This window comes from Scyliorhinus torazame, chromosome 22 (genome assembly GCF_047496885.1).
Source record: "Scyliorhinus torazame isolate Kashiwa2021f chromosome 22, sScyTor2.1, whole genome shotgun sequence".
NCBI lineage: Eukaryota > Metazoa > Chordata > Chondrichthyes > Carcharhiniformes > Scyliorhinidae > Scyliorhinus > Scyliorhinus torazame.
In genome coordinates, this window is record NC_092728.1 from 75,963,094 (window position 1) to 75,985,323 (window position 22,230).

The 22,230-nt window shown below is 44.8% G+C and overlaps 1 protein-coding gene across 1 annotated transcript in view; it reads left to right on the top strand.

Moving 5' to 3' along the window:
* The window catches only part of lhx6a (LIM homeobox 6a), an 87,244-nt gene that overhangs the window by 835 nt on the left and 64,179 nt on the right, over positions 1-22,230 (top strand). Inside the window, exons 2-4 of the mRNA XM_072488386.1 lie at positions 602-673; positions 2,221-2,403; positions 4,414-4,535. Of these exons, the coding sequence (XP_072344487.1) occupies positions 602-673; positions 2,221-2,403; positions 4,414-4,535 (377 nt within the window). The remainder of the gene's footprint in view (positions 1-601; positions 674-2,220; positions 2,404-4,413; positions 4,536-22,230) is intronic.

The window sequence follows — 22,230 nt, forward strand, 5'->3', positions numbered from 1 at the left end:
ATCCAAAAAGAAATTACTACCTTCCTTCCCAGCATCAGCTGGTTAAAAAGGGAAGCATTTGCAATTGTGAGTCTCGATCTGAAATTGAGGGGGGGGGGGGGGGGGGGGGGAGGGGTCTTCTGAATACAAAAAAAACCCTTTCAAGCTGACCACTTCACACTCTCATCCCCTAGTCGTTCGTTCACAAATATTAGATGTTTAATTACTGCCATTTAGGAAATCAAATTTTCAATTCTGTGGTGCCCGGATGCTTTATTGATTGACAGCTTTAATTGACACCCTGGTTAGCACTTATCTTCCGGATTTCATCCACTTTCTAATTGCAGGTACTTTATTTCTCTGCCTTGGATTGCACAGAAAGTGAGCGATTACTTCAAGAGCCTAGGGTTAAGTGGACAAAAGATCGAATCAAAATTAAAATTGCTTCATTAAATGCCGTATTGTTGCATAGATTTAAATGCCCACTAGAAAAAAATATTATTTATTATTTTAGGCTCATATATATATATATAAACGTCCAGTTCTTCCTTTTAAAACACCTTTATAAGACCTGCTGCAGCAAGCATTGCATTGACGTTTCTGCTTGAAATTTCTCTTAAAGGTAATGTCACAGGACAGTCAGCATAAACAAGGCTCATCGCGCTGTGTGGAAACCCAAATCTCTCACATCATGGTAAGTATGAGAATATTTGAGATGAAGATGATTAGTCAGGACTTGTTCCATTCGCTCCCAGGCTGGCGACGCAGCTACGGGTTTGATTATTTTTTTGTTTGGTTTTTCGGTGCGGATCCTAAATTTATTTGGAGTTACAGGATCCTACTTATGTTGTTCGCCTCGATCTCAGAGATTAAACGGCTTTTACCAGCCGCCACTGGTCAAACAATCAAAGTTTGCAAACAAGAAACAAAAAAAATCATGGCGAATAATAGACAACGTGGGCGGCGTGATGTTTATTTTTTTTGTGTGTTATCGTTTATTCCATACATTCAATATATTTGAGCCGCTTGTAAATGGGGGGGGGGGTATTTTAATGCTTCTTCTTAATCCAAATGGGTTCTTCAAGGTGTATGAAATCGACATTTTCAAGATCAGCCGAAATTTACCTGAAAATCGGTGTCATTTAAAAATAATCCAGTGGATTCTAGCCCTCCTTAGTGCGTGCTAGATTTTAGAGGGTAAAGAGGTACAAATGTGGGTGGTAATTATTAACTGTTAGAGCGCTCCATCTATGTGGCTGTAGATTACAGAAGCCAACAATATATTTGTATTTTTTTTAAATGACAGGGAGCAAAGCATGTATAAGTCAACGTAGCTGTCACCATGAAGTGCACAGTGTTGCCTAAACTCAGAATATTTAGATCCTTTGTAACAACCCGTGTCAAAGAATCCCCTTCGAACTCCCCAAATCTAAAGAAAACTGATCACCCCCGCCTGGGACATTACTTGAGATGCATAATCTGGTGGAGTTTTTTTGAAAGAGAAATCACCAGATTAAAACCTTCTCATCGCTGGGTATTTGTGGTGGATATTGCCCCATGTTAAGTGGAACATGTGTGGGTAACATTTGAGCGGGTCGGTAGAAAGGGCAGCCGGTGTAGCGGGGGCGGGGGGGGGGGGGGCGTGTGTTTGGTTTCTGGAAAGGTGAAGTGGAGACAGACCCGGTGCTACACGCCGACCAAGCCGATTTATTGAGAGAAAAATACATCCCTTCTGAATCAGACCACCATTTTCCATCGAGGGTGAAGAAAATCCAAACTCGATCATCCATATATTTATTTTGATGGGCGCGGTGTTAAATGTTACTATCGATTCGGGTGGGAGTTAGTCAATAAGAGCCGACATTGTACACAAACAATATCAAGCCTTGTTTAGAGGGGTGTGCAGCTGCTGGAGTTTGCAGTACTTGGACAATAATCTGACTGGAAACCGGCACATCACCTGCATTCCTCAAGTAAACTTTAATTCTAAACGTGAGAAGTTAGTTTCGTAGATTTCTTTGTTTTTCATGCAATCTAGTCTCACATGTGTCCTAATTTTAGAGCTAACGCTGACAGCAAATTCTTAATGGCAACACACACTGATAATTTTACAAATTAAGAAAATTAAAGTGGGGGGGGGGGGGTTGTTCCAAACTGGCCAAAGGGACTCTAGAGTGGATATAAATACTTTTCATAGATATGCAGTTGGATTGAATGAATTCATTGTGCCCTGTTCCACAGTCTCACTCTGATGGGGACACGTTGGGATCTAACGTGGAGAAGGATGACATTCGATCTTCCCCTAGTCCTCCATCCACTCCCTCGATTTCATCTCCGCCTTCGTCCGCTTACTCCATCGCCTCTGCCGACAAGAACATCTGTGCCAGCTGTGGCTTAGAAATTCTAGACAAATACCTGCTAAAGGTGAGTATTCTTAACCAGAGGTCACAGGGAGAGAGCAGCGCCAGAATAACAGGGGCCTCGGTATCGATTAGTCAGATCGACTGAATTCAAATAACGCGCGCTCATTCAGTGAATGCAGTCTTCAACCTCACTCGAATTTAGCAAAGTCGAGAAAGCGGTGGGTGCAAAGAGGGGCTTGGAAGTGTTGATTTCCTCTCACAGGCCTGACTAATGAAAACTGGTCTGGCTGATACAGATGGCTCCCTGCTTCAGTCCCGATTTAATGGCGACATGTTCTACAGATTCAGGAAAAACACAATGTCGGTGTTTTGAGTCTCCCTCGCACAATGCGCCAAGCCCTCCCTGGACCTGACACATGCAATGCTGTGGCATATCGATGCACTGGTTCATTCAAACGTATAAATGGATACAGTGAGGGCCCGTAACGCCATTCCCAAAGTCTGAAATACAACATTAAAACGAGGTATCAGAGCACCATGTTTCAAGGAATCAAAATAACATAGAAAAGGCCGCTGCATAAACTGTTAGTGAACAGCACATCCAGATGAAAATTCTGATGGAAAACTCCCAGGGACCCTTATGTTGTTATTGGAGGTGTTCCTTGCGTAAATCGAGGTTTATGGAAAATAAGCCGGGCCTGGTTACTAATGGACAGGAATTACAAAATACCCCAGAAAGTGTGGAATGTTAGTTGTGGTTTATTAACTCTCTGTAGGTGGCAATGATGATCAGGATTAGTGACAGAACTTTTTATTTTAACAGAAATATTGACCGAATCGAGAAACGATTTTATAGAATGATTATTCTTAGTACATGAACTCGAGCTAAAGGGAGGAGCTCGCTAGATGTAAGCTGCACATTGCAGTTCTATCCGTTGGTGCACACACTCTGACATGTCTGTAATGTTGCCAAATGTGATTCCAGCCGGACTGTTGAGGGAAATGCGACACTGATTCACTCAAAAGGGAACCATTCCCATTCCCAAACCACGACCCGCTGATTTATTAGCTGGATTTCTGCAGCTCCGCGTATTTAATGAATGATTGTGCACAGTCACCGTCCATTGATAAGCCGAGTGTTACTCGCAACGTTGAAAACTGGAGTTTACTGTTTAAACTTTAAATTACTTCCACTGCAAAGTTTTGTCGAAAGTACTGCTTTCGACCTTTCGAGGCAGGATGAGGGTGGATGAGGGGGGATAGAATGATGATTTAATGTCAAAACCATCAAACACTGCCCAGTTGAGTTCCTTTTAGAACAAATTGGACGGGATGCAGGACACGAATATCCACCTTTGCTTTGCATGAAACTCTGGCAGAATTTTCACATTTTTGCTAATGCATTTGACAAAACCACATGAATCTACTTTACGTGTGTAACCTTCAACCTCACTATTTTCATCAACTTGACCCAGTGTTTCGCAGACAGGGATATATCCACGGAAGCCGTCTGACTCGCGGACCGGCAGTAAAAGGTTACAGGAGCAACATTTGGTGTTCAAATAATTAAACCTTCATCCTTCGATCTTTAGGGCCTAATGAAATATTTCTTACACGCCTGGGGTGGGAACATAACGGCACAGTATTTATCCATTATCTGTTACAAGTCAGATCGTTTGCGTCATATTTAATATATAAATATAACATTAGGAGCAAAATAAAGCCGAATATTTGCAATGCATGCCACAGATCCACGATGCTGAATGAGAAATTCTCAACTCAATTGGATACATGATACATCTAAAAGTCAGAAAGTGATGCCCGCATTTAACATCTCGGGGTGTACTTGAGAAGAAACAGAACACTTCTTTCCACCTACATTTCTGGTTGATTTTTCCCGGCTTCTCAGGCAAAATGCACAAGTCTTATCGGAAATAAATTCTAAACAGGTCAATCAGGAATTTGGCCTCAGTGTAACACTTATTGCACATTCGATGTGTGCAGGTTAAGTGATTGAAGTGCTCAATGTGACCCTGTGTCAGTTGATGGATTTCTGTGAATTGTATTGCAGGTGAATAATCTGATCTGGCACGTTCGTTGTTTGGCTTGTTCGGTTTGCAGGACCTCCCTACGCAGACATACCAGCTGCTACATTAAAAACAAGGAAATTTTCTGCAAAGTGGATTATTTCAGGTAAGGACCTACTACGTTCCCTTGGGAATCTAGATGGTTGTTTTAGTTCCCGTTTGGCGACGGCTCTTAAAGTGCGTCAACTGGTTTAAAAAAAACCAAAATCAAATAAAAAACACAGCAAAGTGCGCGCTTGGAGAGGGCAGAAATAAATCTTTGGAGACTGTGCCTTAATGTTTCACAATCAAATTTGAAGCGTTTTAAAACATAGTCATTTATTTGAGTTGTAGGATGGTTATTACACCCAATTGTCATCAGTACAAGTTGCATTTTTAAAATATTGTCAGTATGTATTTACACAGTGTGTATGTTGGTGGGTGTTTGTGTGTCGTTGTCTGTATGGATTTGGTGCCTGTGGGAATTTGATTTCTCTATGTGTGTCTGTATGGATATGGGTGTCTGTGAATCTGTGCGGATTTGGGTGGGTGTGTGTCTGTATGGATTTGGTGTTTGTTTGTGTATGTATGTCTGTGTCTGTGGATTTGGGTGTGTGTGAGACTGTGTGTGTGTGTGTGTGTGTGTGTATAAATGTGGTGTTTGTGTGTGTCTCTGTATGGATGTGGTGTTTGTGTGTGTCTGTGTGTTGGTGTCTGTGATGTCTGTATGTTTGTGTCTGTGTGTGTCTGTGTGTCGGTGTCTGTGTTGTCTGTATGTTTGTGTCTGTGTGTGTGTCTGTGTGGATCTGTGTGTGTGTGTCTCTGTATGAATTTGATGTTTGTATCTGTGTGTGTGTCTGTATGGGTTTGGTTTGTGTGTCTGTGTGAATTTGGGTGTCTGTGTGGATTTGGGGGTCTGTGTGGATTTGGGTGTCTGTGTGGATTTGGGTGTCTGTGTAGATTTGGGTGTCTGTGTGGATCTGGGTGTCTGTGTGGATCTGGCTTTCTGTGTAGATTTGGGTGTCTGTGTGGATTTGGGGGTCTGTGTGGATTTGGGTGACTGTGTGGATTTGGGTGTCTGTGTGGATTTGGGTGTCTGTGTGGATTTGGGGGCCTGTGTGGATTTGGGGGTCTGTGTGGATTTGGGTGACTGTGTGGATTTGGGTGACTGTGTGGATTTGGGTGTCTGTGTGGATTTGGGTGTCTGTGTGGATTTGGGTGACTGTGTGGATGTGGGTGTCTGTGTGGATTCGGGTGTCTGTGTGGATTCGGGTGTCTGTGTGGATTTGGGTGACTGTGTGGATTTGGGTGACTGTGTGGATTTGGGTGTCTGTGTGGATTTGGGTGTCTGTGTGGATTTGGGTGTCTGTGTGGATTTGGGTGTCTGTGTGGATTTGGGTGTCTGTGTGGGTTTGGGGGTCTGTGTGGATTTGGGTGACTGTGTGGATTTGGGTGTCTGTGTGGATTTGGGTGTCTGTGTGGATCTGGGTGTCTGTGTGGATCTGGGTGTCTGTGTGGATTTGGGTGTCTGTGTGGATGTGGGTGTCTGTGTGGATTTGGGAGTCTGTGTGGATCTGGGTGTCTGTGTGGATTTGGGTGTCTGTGTGGATTTGGGGGTCTGTGTGGATTTGGGTGACTGTGTAGATTTGGGTGTCTGTGGATTTGGGTGACTGTGTGGATTTGGGTGTCTGTGTGGATTTGGGTGTCTGTGTGGATTTGGGTGTCTGTGTGGATTTGGGTGTCTGTATGGATTTGGGTGACTGTGTAGATTTGGGTGTCTGTGGATTTGGGTGACTGTGTGGATTTGGGTGTCTGTGTGGATTTGGGTGTCTGTCTGGATTTGGGTGTCTGTGTGGATTTGGGTGTCTGTGTGGATTTGTGTGTCTGTGTGGATGTGGGTGTCTGTGTGGATTTGGGTGTCTGTGTGGATCTGGTGTCTGTGTGGATTTGGGTGACTGTGTGGATTTGGGTGTCTGTGTGGATTTGGGTGACTGTGTGGATTTGGGTGTCTGTGTGGATTTGGGGGTCTGTGTGAATTTGGGTGACTGTGTGGATTTGGGTGTCTGTGTGGATTTGGGTGTCTGTGTGGATTTGGGGGTCTGTGTGGATTTGGGTGTCTGTGTGGATTTGGGTGACTGTGTGGATTTGGGTGACTGTGTGGATTTGGGTGTCTGTGTGGATTTGGGTGTCTGTGTGGATTTGTGTGTCTGTGTGGATCTGGGTGTCTGTGTGGATTTGGGTGTCTGTGTGGATTTGGGTGACTGTGTGGATCTGGGTGTCTGTGTGGATCTGGGTGTCTGTGTGGATCTGGGTGTCTGTGTGGATCTGGGTGACTGTGTGGATTTGGGTGACTGTGTGGATGTGGGTGTCTGTGTGGATTTGGGTGTCTGTGTGGATCTGGGTGACTGTGTGGATTTGGGTGACTGTGTGGATTTGGGTGTCTGTGTGGATTTGGGTGACTGTGTGGATTTGGGTGTCTGTGTGGATTTGGGGGTCTGTGTGGATTTGGGTGACTGTGTGGATTTGGGTGTCTGTGTGGATTTGGGTGTCTGTGTGGATTTGGGTGTCTGTGTGGATTTGGGTGACTGTGTGGATTTGGGTGACTGTATGGATTTGGGTGTCTGTGTGGATTTGGGTGTCTGTGTGGATTTGGGTGTCTGTGTGGATTTGGGTAGTCTGTGTGGATTTGGGTGTCTGTGTGGATTTGGGGGTCTGTGTGGATTTGGGTGACTGTGTGGATTTGGGTGTCTGTGTGGATTTGGGTGTCTGTGTGGATTTGGGTGACTGTGTGGATTTGGGTGACTGTATGGATTTGGGTGTCTGTGTGGATTTGGGTGTCTGTGTGGATGTGGGTGTCTGTGTGGATGTGGGTGTCTGTGTGGATTTGGGTGACTGTGTGGATTTGGGTGGATGTGGGTGTCTGTGTGGATTTGGGTGTCTGTGTGGATTTGGGTGTCTGTGTGGATTTGGGTGTCTGTGTGGATTCGGGTGTCTGTGTGGATTCGGGTGTCTGTGTGGATGTGGGTGTCTGTGTGGATTTGGGGGTCTGTGTAGATTTGGGTGTCTGTGTGGATATGGGAGTCTGTGTGGATTTGGGTGGATGTGGGTGTCTGTGTGGATTTGGCTGACTGTGTGGATTTGGCTGACTGTGTGGATTTGGGTGTCTGTGTGGATTTGGGGGTCTGTGTGGATTTGGGGGTCTGTGTGGATTTGGGTGTCTGTGTGGATTTGGGGGTCTGTGTGGATGTGGGTGTCTGTGTGGATTTGGGGGTCTGTGTGGATTTGGGTGTCTGTGTGGATTTGGGTGTCTGTGTGGATTTGGGGGTCTGTGTGGATTTGGGGGTCTGTGTGGATTTGGGTGTCTGTGTGGATTTGGGGGTCTGTGTGGATTTGGGTGTCTGTGTGGATTTGGGTGTCTGTGTGGATTTGGGTGGATGTGGGTGTCTGTGTGGATTTGGGGGTCTGTGTGGATTTGGGTGTCTGTGTGGATTTGGGGGTCTGTGTGGATTTGGGGGTCTGTGTAGATTTGGGTGTCTGTGTGGATTTGGGTGTCTGTGTGGATTTGGATGTCTGTGTGGATTTGGGGGTCTGTGTAGATTTGGGTGTCTGTGTGGATTTGGGTGTCTGTGTGGATTTGGGTGTCTGTGTGGATTTGGGTGTCTGTGTGGATTTGGGTGTCTGTGTGGATTTGGGTGTCTGTGTGGATTTCTGTGTCTGTGTGGATTTGGGTGTCTGTGTGGATTTGGGTGTCTGTGTGGATTTGGGAGTCTGTGTGGATTTGGGTGTCTGTGTGGATTTGGGTGTCTGTGTGGATTTGGGGGTCTGTGTGGTTTCGGGTGTCTGTGTGGATTTGGGTGACTGTGTGGATTTGGGGGTCTGTGTGGATTTGGGTGTCTGTGTGGATTTGGGTGTCTGTGTGGATTTGGGTGGATGCGGGTGTCTGTGTGGATTTGGGGGTCTGTGTGGATTTGGGTGTCTGTGGATTTGGGTGTCTGTGGATTTGGGTGTCTGTGTGGATTTGGGTGACTGTGTGGATTTGGGGGTCTGTGTAGATTTAGGGGTCTGGGTGGATTTGGGTGTCTGTGGATTTGGGTGACTGTGTGGATTTGGGTGACTGTATGGATTTGGGTGTCTGTGTGGATTTGGGTGTCTGTGTGGATGTGGGTGTCTGTGTGGATGTGGGTGTCTGTGTGGATTTGGGTGACTGTGTGGATTTGGGTGGATGTGGGTGTCTGTGTGGATTTGGGTGTCTGTGTGGATTTGGGTGTCTGTGTGGATTTGGGTGTCTGTGTGGATTCGGGTGTCTGTGTGGATTTGGGTGGATGTGGGTGTCTGTGTGGATTTGGGTGTCTGTGTGGATTCGGGTGTCTGTGTGGATGTGGGTGTCTGTGTGGATTTGGGGGTCTGTGTAGATTTGGGTGTCTGTGTGGATATGGGAGTCTGTGTGGATTTGGGTGGATGTGGGTGTCTGTGTGGATTTGGCTGACTGTGTGGATTTGGGTGTCTGTGTGGATTTGGGGGTCTGTGTGGATTTGGGGGTCTGTGTGGATTTGGGTGTCTGTGTGGATTTGGGGGTCTGTGTGGATGTGGGTGTCTGTGTGGATTTGGGGGTCTGTGTGGATTTGGGTGTCTGTGTGGATTTGGGTGTCTGTGTGGATTTGGGTGTCTGTGTGGATTTGGGGGTCTGTGTGGATTTGGGGGTCTGTGTGGATTTGGGGGTCTGTGTGGATTTGGGTGTCTGTGTGGATTTGGGGGTCTGTGTGGATTTGGGTGTCTGTGTGGATTTGGGTGTCGGTGTGGATTTGGGTGGATGTGGGTGTCTGTGTGGATTTGGGGGTCTGTGTGGATTTGGGTGTCTGTGTGGATTTGGGGGTCTGTGTGGATTTGGGGGTCTGTGTAGATTTGGGTGTCTGTGTGGATTTGGGTGTCTGTGTGGATTTGGATGTCTGTGTGGATTTGGGGGTCTGTGTAGATTTGGGTGTCTGTGTGGATTTGGGTGTCTGTGTGGATTTGGGTGTCTGTGTGGATTTGGGTGTCTGTGTGGATTTGGGTGTCTGTGTGGATTTGGGTGTCTGTGTGGATTTCTGTGTCTGTGTGGATTTGGGTGTCTGTGTGGATTTGGGTGTCTGTGTGGATTTGGGAGTCTGTGTGGATTTGGGTGTCTGTGTGGATTTGGGTGTCTGTGTGGATTTGGGTGTCTGTGTGGATTTGGGTGTCTGTGTGGATTTGGGTGGATGCGGGTGTCTGTGTGGATTTGGGGGTCTGTGTGGATTTGGGTGTCTGTGTGGATTTGGGGGTCTGTGTGGATTTGGGGGTCTGTGTAGATTTGGGTGTCTGTGTGGATTTGGGTGTCTGTGTGGATTTGGGGGTCTGTGTGGATTTGGGTGTCTGTGGATTTGGGTGTCTGTGGATTTGGGTGTCTGTGTGGATTTGGGTGACTGTGTGGATTTGGGGGTCTGTGTGGATTTAGGGGTCTGGGTGGATTTGGGTGTCTGTGGATTTGGGTGACTGTGTGGATTTGGGGGTCTGTGTGGATTTGGGTGTCTGTGTGGATTTGGGTGTCTGTGTGGATTTGGGGGTCTGTGTGGATTTGGGGGTCTGTGTGGATTTGGGCGTCTGTGTGGATGTGGGTGTCTGTGTGGACGTGTGTGACGGTGTCTGTGTAAGATTTTGAACAGGTCCTTTCAATACATCACTAAAGTCAGGTCGCATGGGTCAGGTAAAGGTGACACCAATCTGTTCTTTACAACTGAAATCGTGTGGATTTGAAAGTTGAGAGAACGTTTGAAAGCTGCAACCATCAGATCAAAAAATATCTTGGGTCTCATCTGAAAACAGTGTCCACGGTAAAACTCGTGTGTATTGGGCTACAGTACCGAATCCATCCTGCCGAACAACTTGTATTCACGTTTTATTTTCCACTCGTTCTGAGACAGCTTTTATTTTTAGCTTCTTGGCATTCATCTAATGTTTTGTTCATTAAATTCCGCTTTCTTTCACATAACTGCGCGACTCATTTGGACAATTAGGTGAAAATAATCCCCAGTCCTTCCATGATGTGCAATATAGGTAATGTCATTATTAGAGAGGAACAGAAACCCCTTTGTGTGCGCGCTCTGCGGGGCCGGCACGGGAATTGTGTGCCACATTGAAACATTTCACAAGGTCACAAATTTCCATTTTTTTCTCAGAACTGGGAAATTATACTGCTCCCTTTTATTCATCAACTTGTCAATTTAAGTTCCCTTTTGTAATTTAAATTCCCAACCAGTCACCTCTCCCATTGCGAGTATTTGGAGTGAATGCGGATTGCCAGTGCTGGATTGCACGCAGTTGCCCTTACCGCTTTGGAATATTTGTGGGTGTCTTGTATCTTCAATACACATTTCAAACATAACTGCAAACTCATAAAATCTTGATCTTGCTCAGTCTGGGCACGGAAGAATAATCTTATTTCAAGTTGTAAGTATTCTGCACCCGGGTGTGTAGGATTTTCAGAGCTTTTTTCGTACAAGTATTGATTTGATCTTTTCGATTGAATCCAGTGTGATATTGAACCCTGTGTGATATTGATTGACAGTAAGGCTGCGGTCCCATCCGCCTTGGGGGGAGGGGGGATCTGGTCACGTGTCGAGGACCTGGTCACGTGGGGAAGGATCTGGTCACGCCGGGTCTGGTCATTGAGGGGGGTGGGGTGGGTCTGGTCACTGAGGGTTCTGGTCATGGGGAATATATGTGGTCACTGGGAGGTGGTCTGGTCACTGGGAGGGGGTCTGGTGACTGGGAGGATCTGGTCAAGAAGGGTCTGGTCACTGGGGGTGGATCTGGTCACTGGGGAGATCTGGTCAAGGGGCTCTGGTCACTTGAGTTGTGGATCTGGCCACTTGGGGGGGGGGGGTCGACTGGTCACAGGGGTTGGATCTGATCACTAGGGAGTGATCTGGTAACTGGGGGGGGGGGTAGTCGCTGGGGAATCTAGTCACTGGGGAGGGATCTGGTCACTGGGGAGGGATCTGATCACGGGGGGTGTTGGATTGTTGCAACACTGTTAATATTCATCTCAGGGGCGAAGACACGGATGAATCATTTGCAGAAATTTTGATGAGAAATAGGTTTCCCCTTATTTTGCTGCTAGGGGATGTATACACTTACAAAATTCACTTCTGTCGGTCCGCCAGGGACTACCCGGATGACACCGTAACTAGGTTGTTTGGATCCGCGTCTAAGTTTATTGCAACTAGTTGTGATTGTCCGGCGCGAAGTATCACTATTCCACATGTGTTTATATGATTTGAACACGCTGGAATTTACAGCGGGGTAAACTTGTGCATGTCTAGGTTTTCGCATTACAAATATACTGACAATTTAACCAGTAAAAATAATATTTTCGCATCATCTTTATTTTATCCCTTCTAAAACTTGCCGCGAATCTTTTATCCTGACTCTGTGCTCGATTAAATGGACAACGTTTGTGTTTTGAGCAAGTATGTTTTACAAATATACCACGACATAGGACCCGCGGTGGCAGCCTGATAAAGTCATTCTCTTAAAATTTCAAACACAGTTGGACTTATCGGAGTGATTATATTCAAATAACGCTTCCGCTGTGAACCAAAAATAGTCACTATGCCCCTAAAGTCTAAATCTCACCCATTAGGTATGCGTGTTTATGTACGTGTGCGTATTTGTGTATATGTGTTTGTGCAAAATGTGTGTTAAAATGTGTATATGTGTGTGTGTGGGGGGGGGGGGGGGCGGGTAAAAATGTGCGTATGTTTATATATGTGTGTGTCTGGGGGTAAAAATGTGTGCATAGGTATATTTGTATATGTGTGTATGTGTGTGTGTGGGGGGGTTAAAGATGCGTGTTTGTATATGTGTGTGTATATGTGTATATATACGTGTCTGTGGGTATAGATGTGTATATATGTGTGTGTGTATATATGTGTGTACATGTGTGTGGGTAAAGATGTGTATATATGTGTGTGTGTATATATGTGTGTGTGTATATGTGTGTGTGCGGGGGTAAAGATGTGTATACATGTGTGTGTATATGTGTGTGTGCGGGGGTAACGATGTGTATATATGTGTGTGTATATATATGTGTGTGTGTATATGTGTGTATATGTGTGCAGGGGTAAAGATGTGTATATATGTGTGTGTGTGTGTATATGTGTGTGTGTGTATATGTGTGTGTGTATATGTGTGCGTGTGTGTATATGTGTGTGTGTATATGTGTGTGTGGGTAAAGATGTGTATATATATATATGTGTGTGTGTGTGGGTAAAGATGTGTATATATGTGTGTGTGTATATATGTGTGTGGGTAAAGATATGTGTGTTTGTATATGTGTGTGTGGGTAAAGATGTGTATATATGTGTGGGTAAAGATGTGTATATATGTGTGGGTAAAGATATGTGTGTGTGTGGGTAAAGATGTGTATATATGTGTGTGTATATGTGTGTGGGGGTAAAGATGTGTATATATATGTGTGTGTATATAATCGTCAAATTTAGGTCTTTTAATTTACTTCTTGCTGTCCATTCTGCTAAGGAATTAAATCTTACGCATTCATTTTTTTTTTCATTTGTTTAAGTTGAATTGTTCATATTCACAAGCAAGGTGTCCTGAAGCAGCAACATTCAAGGTGCAGATATAGAATTTCATGCCTTGGGAACAATGGGTTTTGGTAGAACTTTAAACAGATTTTAAAAGGATTTTAAAAGGTTTGAAAACCTATTTTACGTTTTATCGCACGTCTGTAATGAACCAACCGTCAAATTGTTTTTTTAAATTAAAATACTGGCCTCTAACCGAGCATTTTGATCGGTTATGTAGACGATTGGACCATCAGAGCGGAATAAAATTAATAATTTCCAGGCAGGAACAATTTATCACATCAAAGTATATCCGATTAAAATAGGGCTCGTTTACAACGGTATTCTTTTTTTAAAAAGTGATACAAGTAGAAGTATAGGTTAGAACAACTTTGTATAATTCAGGATTCTTCTTGAAGCGAATTGACGTTTCCCACAAGCCTAGTGTGTGTGTGTGTGTGTGTGTGTGGAGACAGAGTAGAGAATAAACTTTCACCTTCTGGATCTTCCCGCTCCTTAAAGAGGTAGTTTGCAAAAACAAATGCCACCAATGTAGGTGTTGACATTTGACATGCTCGCCATCCGATCGGAGACTCTAAGCTGGGAATAATTGAAAACAGTGCAATAAATTGCCGAGGGTGATGGTAATTATGTGCTTCAGCGCCACATTTAACATCTGGGCGCGCAAATAACCATGTCTGAGTAACCCTTGGTCGTGAAGAAATATGAATATTTTTCCATCTGTAGCAGCAAGATCATTTGAATTGTTTTCTGACTTTCCATAACACAGACGGTGGGTGGGGGGGGAGGAGGAAGGGGTCAGGGTGATATTGCCGCTGCTTCAACACCCCCGCCCCCCCCCCCTTTACTGGTCTCATCAGATCACAGTTTCAAAACCCTCCCCCCTCTAAAATAAGTGTGCCTTTAGCAGGAGTTATGAGGATTTGCGCAGTGCACAGATAGCAGTCCATGAAGATTTATCAAATACATTAGAGTTAGGAGCCAGTGATAACCTCGATTCTACAGTGATCTCAATGTGACTGTACATTTCATCCAATCGCTGTCCGGGACAGCCAGCTCTTCTTTTTTTTAAATGTCTTTTTAAATCCCATCCTTAAAGTCACAAAGCCAACACGCAGAGTGGACAGTGCTAGCCCCTTAATCCACCTCTCTGGAAATCAGTTCAAATTCAAATTGACTCCAATTCATGGTCTCCAGAAGAGAGACACACACAAGATCCTAGCTGACAAGAAAAGGCGTTACACCACATCTTGGGCCGACAATCTATTGTAATTAAAGTAACCAATAAACAGGGTTAGAAACATTACCGGCAATGAACGGGAACAACTGTTTAAGATTGAAATGATTGTCAAAAGGTTACTGAAGGAATATAAATTAAGATTTCTTTTAAAATGGGTGTAAATAGTTAAATTTACAACAACTACACTTCAAACAGCATTTCGTATGCGATAAAGCGACCCTGAAGTCGTGAGAGGGGTTATATAAATGCAAGTTCACAACCAAAAACTTTCTAGCTTTTTAAAAAATCAACAATTGGGAGGAAGGAGGTAACCCCCCCCCCCCCCCTTGCACAGTCTGGTGTAACTATCAACTCAAATATAAGGGGGACATCATCCGTCGGCTGGTTGTATTAATATTCCCGTTGTGTGTGTTTTGTGTGTGAATTCGTGGGTGCAATGACACTGTCTGTGTGAACGGACTTTCTGGCGGGCCCGCGGAGTATTGAGGATGGATGTTGCACTCGGCTGCGCCATGGCTAAGATTGCACGGCGGTACCATCCCGGACATCGCCCCCTCCTCCCTTTCCCTCCCCTCTCCTCCCTTTCCCTCCCCTCTTCTCACCACATTTCATCCATAACCTCTCACACTCCGGGTTTAGGGTTTAAATGTGGAACAGATCGCAGGGGACAGAACCGAGAGCGATCAAATACAGCAGGGGCTATACCAGTCAGCTGAACTCCCACGGTTGCAGTAACGTTATCACCTCCCCTCCCAGGCAGGGTTATTTTAAACAAATGCCGCTTTTATTTCGGGGGAAACAAACTTGCCCCCAGAGCCATGGAGTCAGGCGAGTTCGCCTCGCCAGAGGCAAAACCGCTTTTTTAAAAACGATTGCAAATAATTACAGCCCATAATGTGCAAGGTTGCTATTCAGTTATTCACTGTATCTTGATCTAAGTAGAACATTTCGATGTGATTGGCACATTCTGAATCCTCTCGTTCCTATTAATTTAAACAACATTGTCAATGATGCTATTTCTCCCTGGGTTTTTTTTGTATCAAAAATTGTGTAGCATGTTTAAACAGAGCCGCGTGCTCCAGGAACTCTAGCACGAGTCAATAACTGTTCCCTTAGCAACCACCCTGGCACCAAAGAACTAAAGCATCCAATTAAAATGGTTACTGCAATTACACAATTAACGATTTCATGTCATTACATCACTAGGTGCCACTTAGTAAATCCACCTTTCTCACTTGCTTTTTTTAATGTAATTCCGCGCTGTTCGTAGTGGAAGCGGGAAACACGTCGGGAATCCATTGAACGATTATTCTGCAGCCCATGCGAGCTGCCGTGTGTGCTGCCTTTAGTGGGGATGGCGAAATACCAGCAAGAGGAGATTTCTGCTGGCCAGGCCTGTCCTCACCTTGCAGGGAGGGAGGGGGCACACTTGCAGCTGAAAACAGAAAGTGGACAAGTAGGAAATATTCAGCGGCTCAGCACCTGTAGGGAGAGAGGCAGCTGATTTCGTTGGGCTCGTGTAAAGGAAACCAAGACATTACCGTTGAGCCCGGTGTTCTTAGTCTAGGGGAATGTAATTTTTTTTTAATTCAGAGGGCAAACGAGCGACAAAGCTGAAAGCAGCGCATGGTGTTGTGATGCGTCATAAGGTCGAACATCCAACGTTTAGGCTGAACAAGTAGAACATAAACTATAAAGGAATTGAATGCAAAGATTGCATTATGCCAATAAAACGAAACATAATCTGACGGACCTGCTTTGGCCCGGAGTAAATACTTTTTAAAGTGATGCTAACTAGAGATGTTATAAGCTACCCAGGGAACCTAGTTTATAATATCACATGTTGACTTGTGCCCACAGTAGTAATCTGTTGTGTGAGCATTGCCTGGACCATTTCAAGTTCCACGGTGGCTTTGAAGTGAAGAGTTTGAGTTTCACAGTGCGGAAAGGGCACAGGGGAGGTTAGAAACAGTGCCAGTTGTGATAATCTATTAACAACCAAGTCCATAACCTGTCCACGATCCCTGCAGCAAGTACCGAAGTTGAAAGTTGTTTTTCTTCTGTTATAAATAAATGTATATATTTTTAGAAGTACACTGTCTACAAGGTACAAGGTCAGGAGTGTGATGGAATACTCTCCACTTGCCTGGATGAGTGCAGCTCCAACAACACTTACAAAGCTCGACACCAGGGCAAAGCTGCCCCACTTGATTGGCACCCCTTCCACAAACATTCACTCCCTCCACCATGGACTAACAGGGGCAACAGTGTGTACCATCTACAAGATGCACTGCAGGAACTCACCTACGTTCCTTAGACAGCACTTCCCAAACCTATGACCACTGCCATCTAGAAGGACAAGAGTAGCAGATACAGGGGAGCACCACCACCTGGTAGTTCCCCTCGAAGTCACTCACCAGCATGACTTGGATGATGTTGCTGTTCTTTCACTGTCATTGGGTCAAATTCCTGGAACTCCCTCCCTAACAGCACGGTGGTTGTATCTACATCAGATGAACTGCAACAGTTCAAAAAGGCAGCTCACCACCACCTTTGTGGGGACAATTAGGGATGGGCAATGAATGCATAGCCAGCAATACCCACATCCCTTGAATGGAAAAGAAAATTAATGGTCACTTGGACAGAGAATGAGACCATCAAAATATTCTTAGTTGGGAGGCTGGTTAAATTGGTTAAATAAGCAATTTGAAAAATGCAATGTGCCAGCTTACATTCCATAGGAATTAATTAGTAGGTGGCTGATTTAATTTCAGGGACTGAGACAATCAAAGCAGAGTCCTTAGATTAAAGGACATTAACGGGCAGGCAGTGGTGCAGTGGTTAGCGCTGATGCCTCATGGAATCGAGGACCCAGGTTTGCTCCCAGCCCTGGGTCACTGTCCGTGTGGAGTTTGCACATTCTCCCCGTGTCTGCGTGGGTCTTACCCCCACAACCCAAATGATGTGCAATGTAGGTGGATTGGCCACGCTAAATTGCCCCTTAATTGGAAAAAAAATTTGGGTACTCTAAAATATTTTTTAAAAAGGACATTAACAGCCCAAAGTAACTGTTTGCAGCATATAGGGTCTGATCAATTTTTTGGCATTTAATTGAATGCTATCAGTGTTGGTGACTGATATCAGTACTGGATACTTGCAATAAGATTTTGCATATTTAGATGTATAGTAAAGCTTCTTCCTCTCTGCATAAACTGCACTTTCAGACGAGCTTATCCAACTCTATAATAATCTCTTAATTTCTCATACCAGCTAGCTTTATTCTGTGGGATTGGTTTCACATAGGACTCTTGCAGCCTACAAACAGAATTGACATTCATCCCATCTGTTTGGGTTGGATTTGAACACAGCTGCCAGAGTTGAGAGGCCCACATCATGCGGCCCACTCAACTGTGCTTTTGTTTGGAGTTCGTTCAAACTGTAAACTTGTCGCAGGGATTGATCATCAAGAACATTCTGTTGCTTCTTCATTTGATACACACCTAGAATCCTGCCCTAGCACATTGTGCTCCACTTTGATATTATTGTAATTGGTGTTCTTCTGCCTTTTCAGGCATTGAGTGTACATTATATTCCAGTGAGATCAATCCTCATTTGACTCAGTTCTCTGATCTCTGTTTCTTTATGGTTAAGTAGAGCTATAATGAGCCCAATATCAATGGTGCTCTGGAGTGAAGGTCTGAATAGTGTCCGTTATGAAATTTCAGATATACTTTAAAATGAACAGTGTTGGGAAGTATTCTTTTAAAAGGTAGGCATTGTTGAGAAGGTACTTTGCTCCTTAGACTTTCTGTACCACATTTTCGATATTTATTTTGACGTATTTTTTTAATGCCATGTTTACAACTTGGTATATTAAAATGCATGGCATGTTGCGGTAGTGAGTGAGCTTTGGGTTGGTTGTGGATGACTCGGGAAATTAGTTCCTGGAAGTGGTGTCGTTATTAGTCTGCACTGCTGTGCTGGGCTGCTGTGTCAGAACTCTTGTGGGTTTTGGTGTGTGTGTCACTCAAACTTTGAAAGTGAACCTATTCAGCTGGTTGGATTGTGCTCTGGATGCTGACGTCTGTGTAGTGTGGAATGTTGCATGGGCAGAGTTGTTAACTGGCACAAGCTTACATAGGAAGAGAAGACAAAATTATTTAAGATGACATTGCCCTCAAAATGCTTTAATGCAGGTTAAAGCAGGTGCTGCAACTGGTAGATAGACCCTTTCATTTTATTACTTTATTACTTTAGACTATTTGTAGTTAACCTTGTTCATAAATATGAAAAACAATCTCTCCTATTGCCAATCTCATTATCTTTCTGATTGAACTGGGCTCTCACTTAAGAATTTGTCAGCTGTGTTTCCCAGTGTAGGAGTCCAAAGCTAGCCTCCCGTTCTCGCAACAACCTCCATGAGTAATTTATGTGTGATCAACTCAATTTATAAGCCTAATACTTTCAATTATTTTTCTGAAGCATTAACATTATACAGACACAGGATTATATCATATTGTAGTAGTAGGTAGGCTTTTTTAGGCATACATATAAAATAAATCCATCAGTTGGTTAGTTCTTTTTCCTTAAAGAGTTCTTTGTTCTGAATATTGTGATTGTGTGGTTTATTAACAGAATTAAATTGAGAACCATTTAACTTTGTCAGTGTAAGCCTGGTGGCATAGTGGTTAGCATGTCTCCCCGTGTCTGCATGGGTTTTGCCCCCCATAACCCAAAGATGTGCAGTTAGGTGGATTGTCGACACTAAAAATTGCCCCTAAATTGGAAAAAATGAATTGGGTACTCTAAACTTTTAAAAGAAAAAAAACTTTGTCAGTGTATATGTTGTCAAATACACTTGTAATAAGGGCAGCACAGTGTCACAGTGGTTAGTATTGCTGCCTCACGGCACCGAGGTCACAGGTTTGATCCGAGCTCTGGGTCACTGTCCGTGTGGAGTTGCATATTCTCCCCGTGTTTGTGTGGGTTTCGCCCAAGACCCAAAGATGTGCAGGGTAGGTGGATTGGTCGCGCTAAATTGCCCCTTAATTGGAAGAAATGAATTGTGTACTCTAAATATATATTTTTTAATTACGCTGAGATATAAATCGCATCACTACTCCTATGATGTGAAAATTGTCCCTTTTATGCAAGTGTCCACTCCTTGAGTGTTAAAAAGTAAATAAAAGCATGTTTAAATTCCTGGACAAATGAGCAATATTAATTATTTTAAAAAGAGGTTTCTGAATAACTGGTTAACAATTAGGCACCCCATGGCCATGGCTTAACTTACCTTGATTACTTTGAAAGTGCACTGCTTCCAGCACACAAATACATTGCCAGCCAAAAAGCAGCAATTTATTCTCCAAAAGCACTTTGCACCAGACTTTTATGGGGACATCAAGAATGTATATGGATGTATTTATCTAATACAGGAATAAAAGTAAGGGTGGAAAAGGGACATACCTTTTCATTACAAAAGTAATATTGTGCCATAAAAATAATGATGCACAAGAGTCTCTTCCAATAAAACTTCATAAAACTGAGTGCTCGTGATGCAATTGGAAAAGTATCTCCATGTTATGGATGAAGTTTAAAAATTTTTTTTAAAAATGTTATTCTTTTTCACGTTTTCTCCCACATTTACACCCATCAACAATAAACAATAATCAACAAGATATGTCAATGCCCATAATAACAACGATCCCATCCACCCACCAACCCCCAAACCTCAACCCGCCTGTTTACATAAACAAATGACAAAAAGGAATCAGGGATTACCCGTAGTCACCCTTAATCTACACGGCTCCGATGGCCGCAGCCCCTCCCCCCACCTCACTCCCGATCACTGGCCGGCTTAAACCGGCCAGCGTGGAGGCCCCCGCCCGGGTCCCTTTCCCCCTTGCCCGGCCCTAGGAAAGCCCAAAGATCCCCTTTTAGCACACAAACCCCGCATATCCACCGACACCCCAAAGAGCCCTCCTTTCGAGTGAAAGTCCCGTCCCTTCCCTTGTCCAAATATATGCAACATTGGCTCCTTTAGCCTCTACCCCCGCGCGCAGTGATACAAAAAAAAAGAAGAAAATACAGTCATGAGGTTACATCGGCACATGGCCATTCCTCAATTTGTCAGTTCTGCCACAGTCCTTCTGCCTTCGCAAACTCCTCCGATGCTTCCGCCATTCCAAAATAAAAGTCCCTGAGCTTGTAAGTCACCCTCAGCTTCGCTGGATATACAATGCCGCACTGCACCTTGCCAATGTACAGTGCCCTCTTCACCCTGTTGAAGGCAGCCCGCCTCTTCGCCAGCTCCACCGTAAAGTCCTGGTATACACGTATACCAGCTCCAGCCCACTGCACCACCCGCTTCTGTTTGGCCCAGCTCAGGACCTTCTCCTTCACACTGTACCTACGGAAGCTCACTCGCCTTTGGTACAGGCCTCGATGACCGATGAGCCCGATCCAGTTCATATCGGGAGGGGTCCTCCCCCTCCTCCAGTAGTTTTGCCAGCATCGCGGCAAAATACTCAGTCGGCTTCGGTCCTTCAACTCCTTCGGGCAGCCCCACGACCCTCAAATTCTGTCGCCTGGATCTGTTTTCCTGGTCTTCCATTTTTCCTCGCAGATCCTTGTAGTGTCCATCACCTTTGCATCTCTTTCCCCATCGAGGCAAGTTGATCACCGTGCTGCAATAACGTCTCCTCCACTTCCTTCAGCGCCTCGCCTTGCTCTCGCACCTCCGCCACTGCGCTCGCCACCTCCGTCTTCACCGGGGAAAGCGCCTCCTCCACCAGCACATTCAAAACCTCCCTCATCTCCTTCCTCACCACCTCCATACATTTCGCAATCTGCTTTTGGAATTCCGCAGCCATCACCTTAGTTAGTTCTTCAGCCGTAAGCACTGCGGTCTCCCCGGTGCTCCAGCCTCCACTTTCGTTGTTGACCCCGCGGTGACCTTTCCCCTCTCCAACGGACTTTCAGCCGCTTTTTTCCCGACCGTTTTTTTGGTGATTTTCAACATCCTTCTTCTCCTTGCGCTATCCCCCGACTTTTACTGCCGTCGCTGGCCCCGAAAATGCCGTTCCCGAACGGGAGCCTTCCAATGTGCGGCTGCCTCCCGCCTGCCGTCACCGGAAGTCGTTATGGATGAAGTTAACATGTATCCAGAGGTTCCAGCTGACCAACTCCATTATCCATTATGGAGTTACCTTATGGAGCGCTCGGATGCCTATCATATAGATGCAAACAGGTCCAAAGGTGTGCAGGTTAGGTGGATAGGTCATGCTAAATTGACCCTTAGTGTCCCAAGATGTGCAGGTTAGGTGGGGTTACAGGGATAGGGCGGGGAGTGGGGGATCCTCTTTCGGAGTGTCGGTACAGATTCGATGGGCTGAATGGCCTCCTTCTGCACTGTAGGGTTTCCATGGACGTCAAAAGGAAAATACTGATGTTCACTGTCCACATGAAGCCAGTTAATTGAGATCCCTGCATCATGTTAAAAAAGGAACTGCTGTGTCTGGAAAATATTATTCTACACTACAGCGATTGGAAGTCAAACCTTGATCACAGAAGAAAGAATAATCGTGATGTGTACTTTTTAACACTCCTTGAGCCACTTTAGGAATCGATTGTTGCTAGGTCATCATGTGTGAGAATTCTGTGAGAAATTACACATGACAAAAATGGTCTTGCTGCTCTACATATTATCTCGTAATTATGAATTGAAGTAATTCTGTCAGTCATACCACTATTGTGCTATTCAAAACACAGTTAGAATGAGCAAGTTTGGCACCATTGCTCCAGGTGTCCTTTCTGCGTAGCTGCGTAGCCTAACGTTTACGTTTTCAGCATCTCCTATTTATGGAAGTATTCATTTTTCTCAGGTCTTTGCTACAGTTGTGTCCTGGAATGGTGGACATTGGACCTTCATCTGGATTTCCCATTAATACAAACTCTAAAATCTA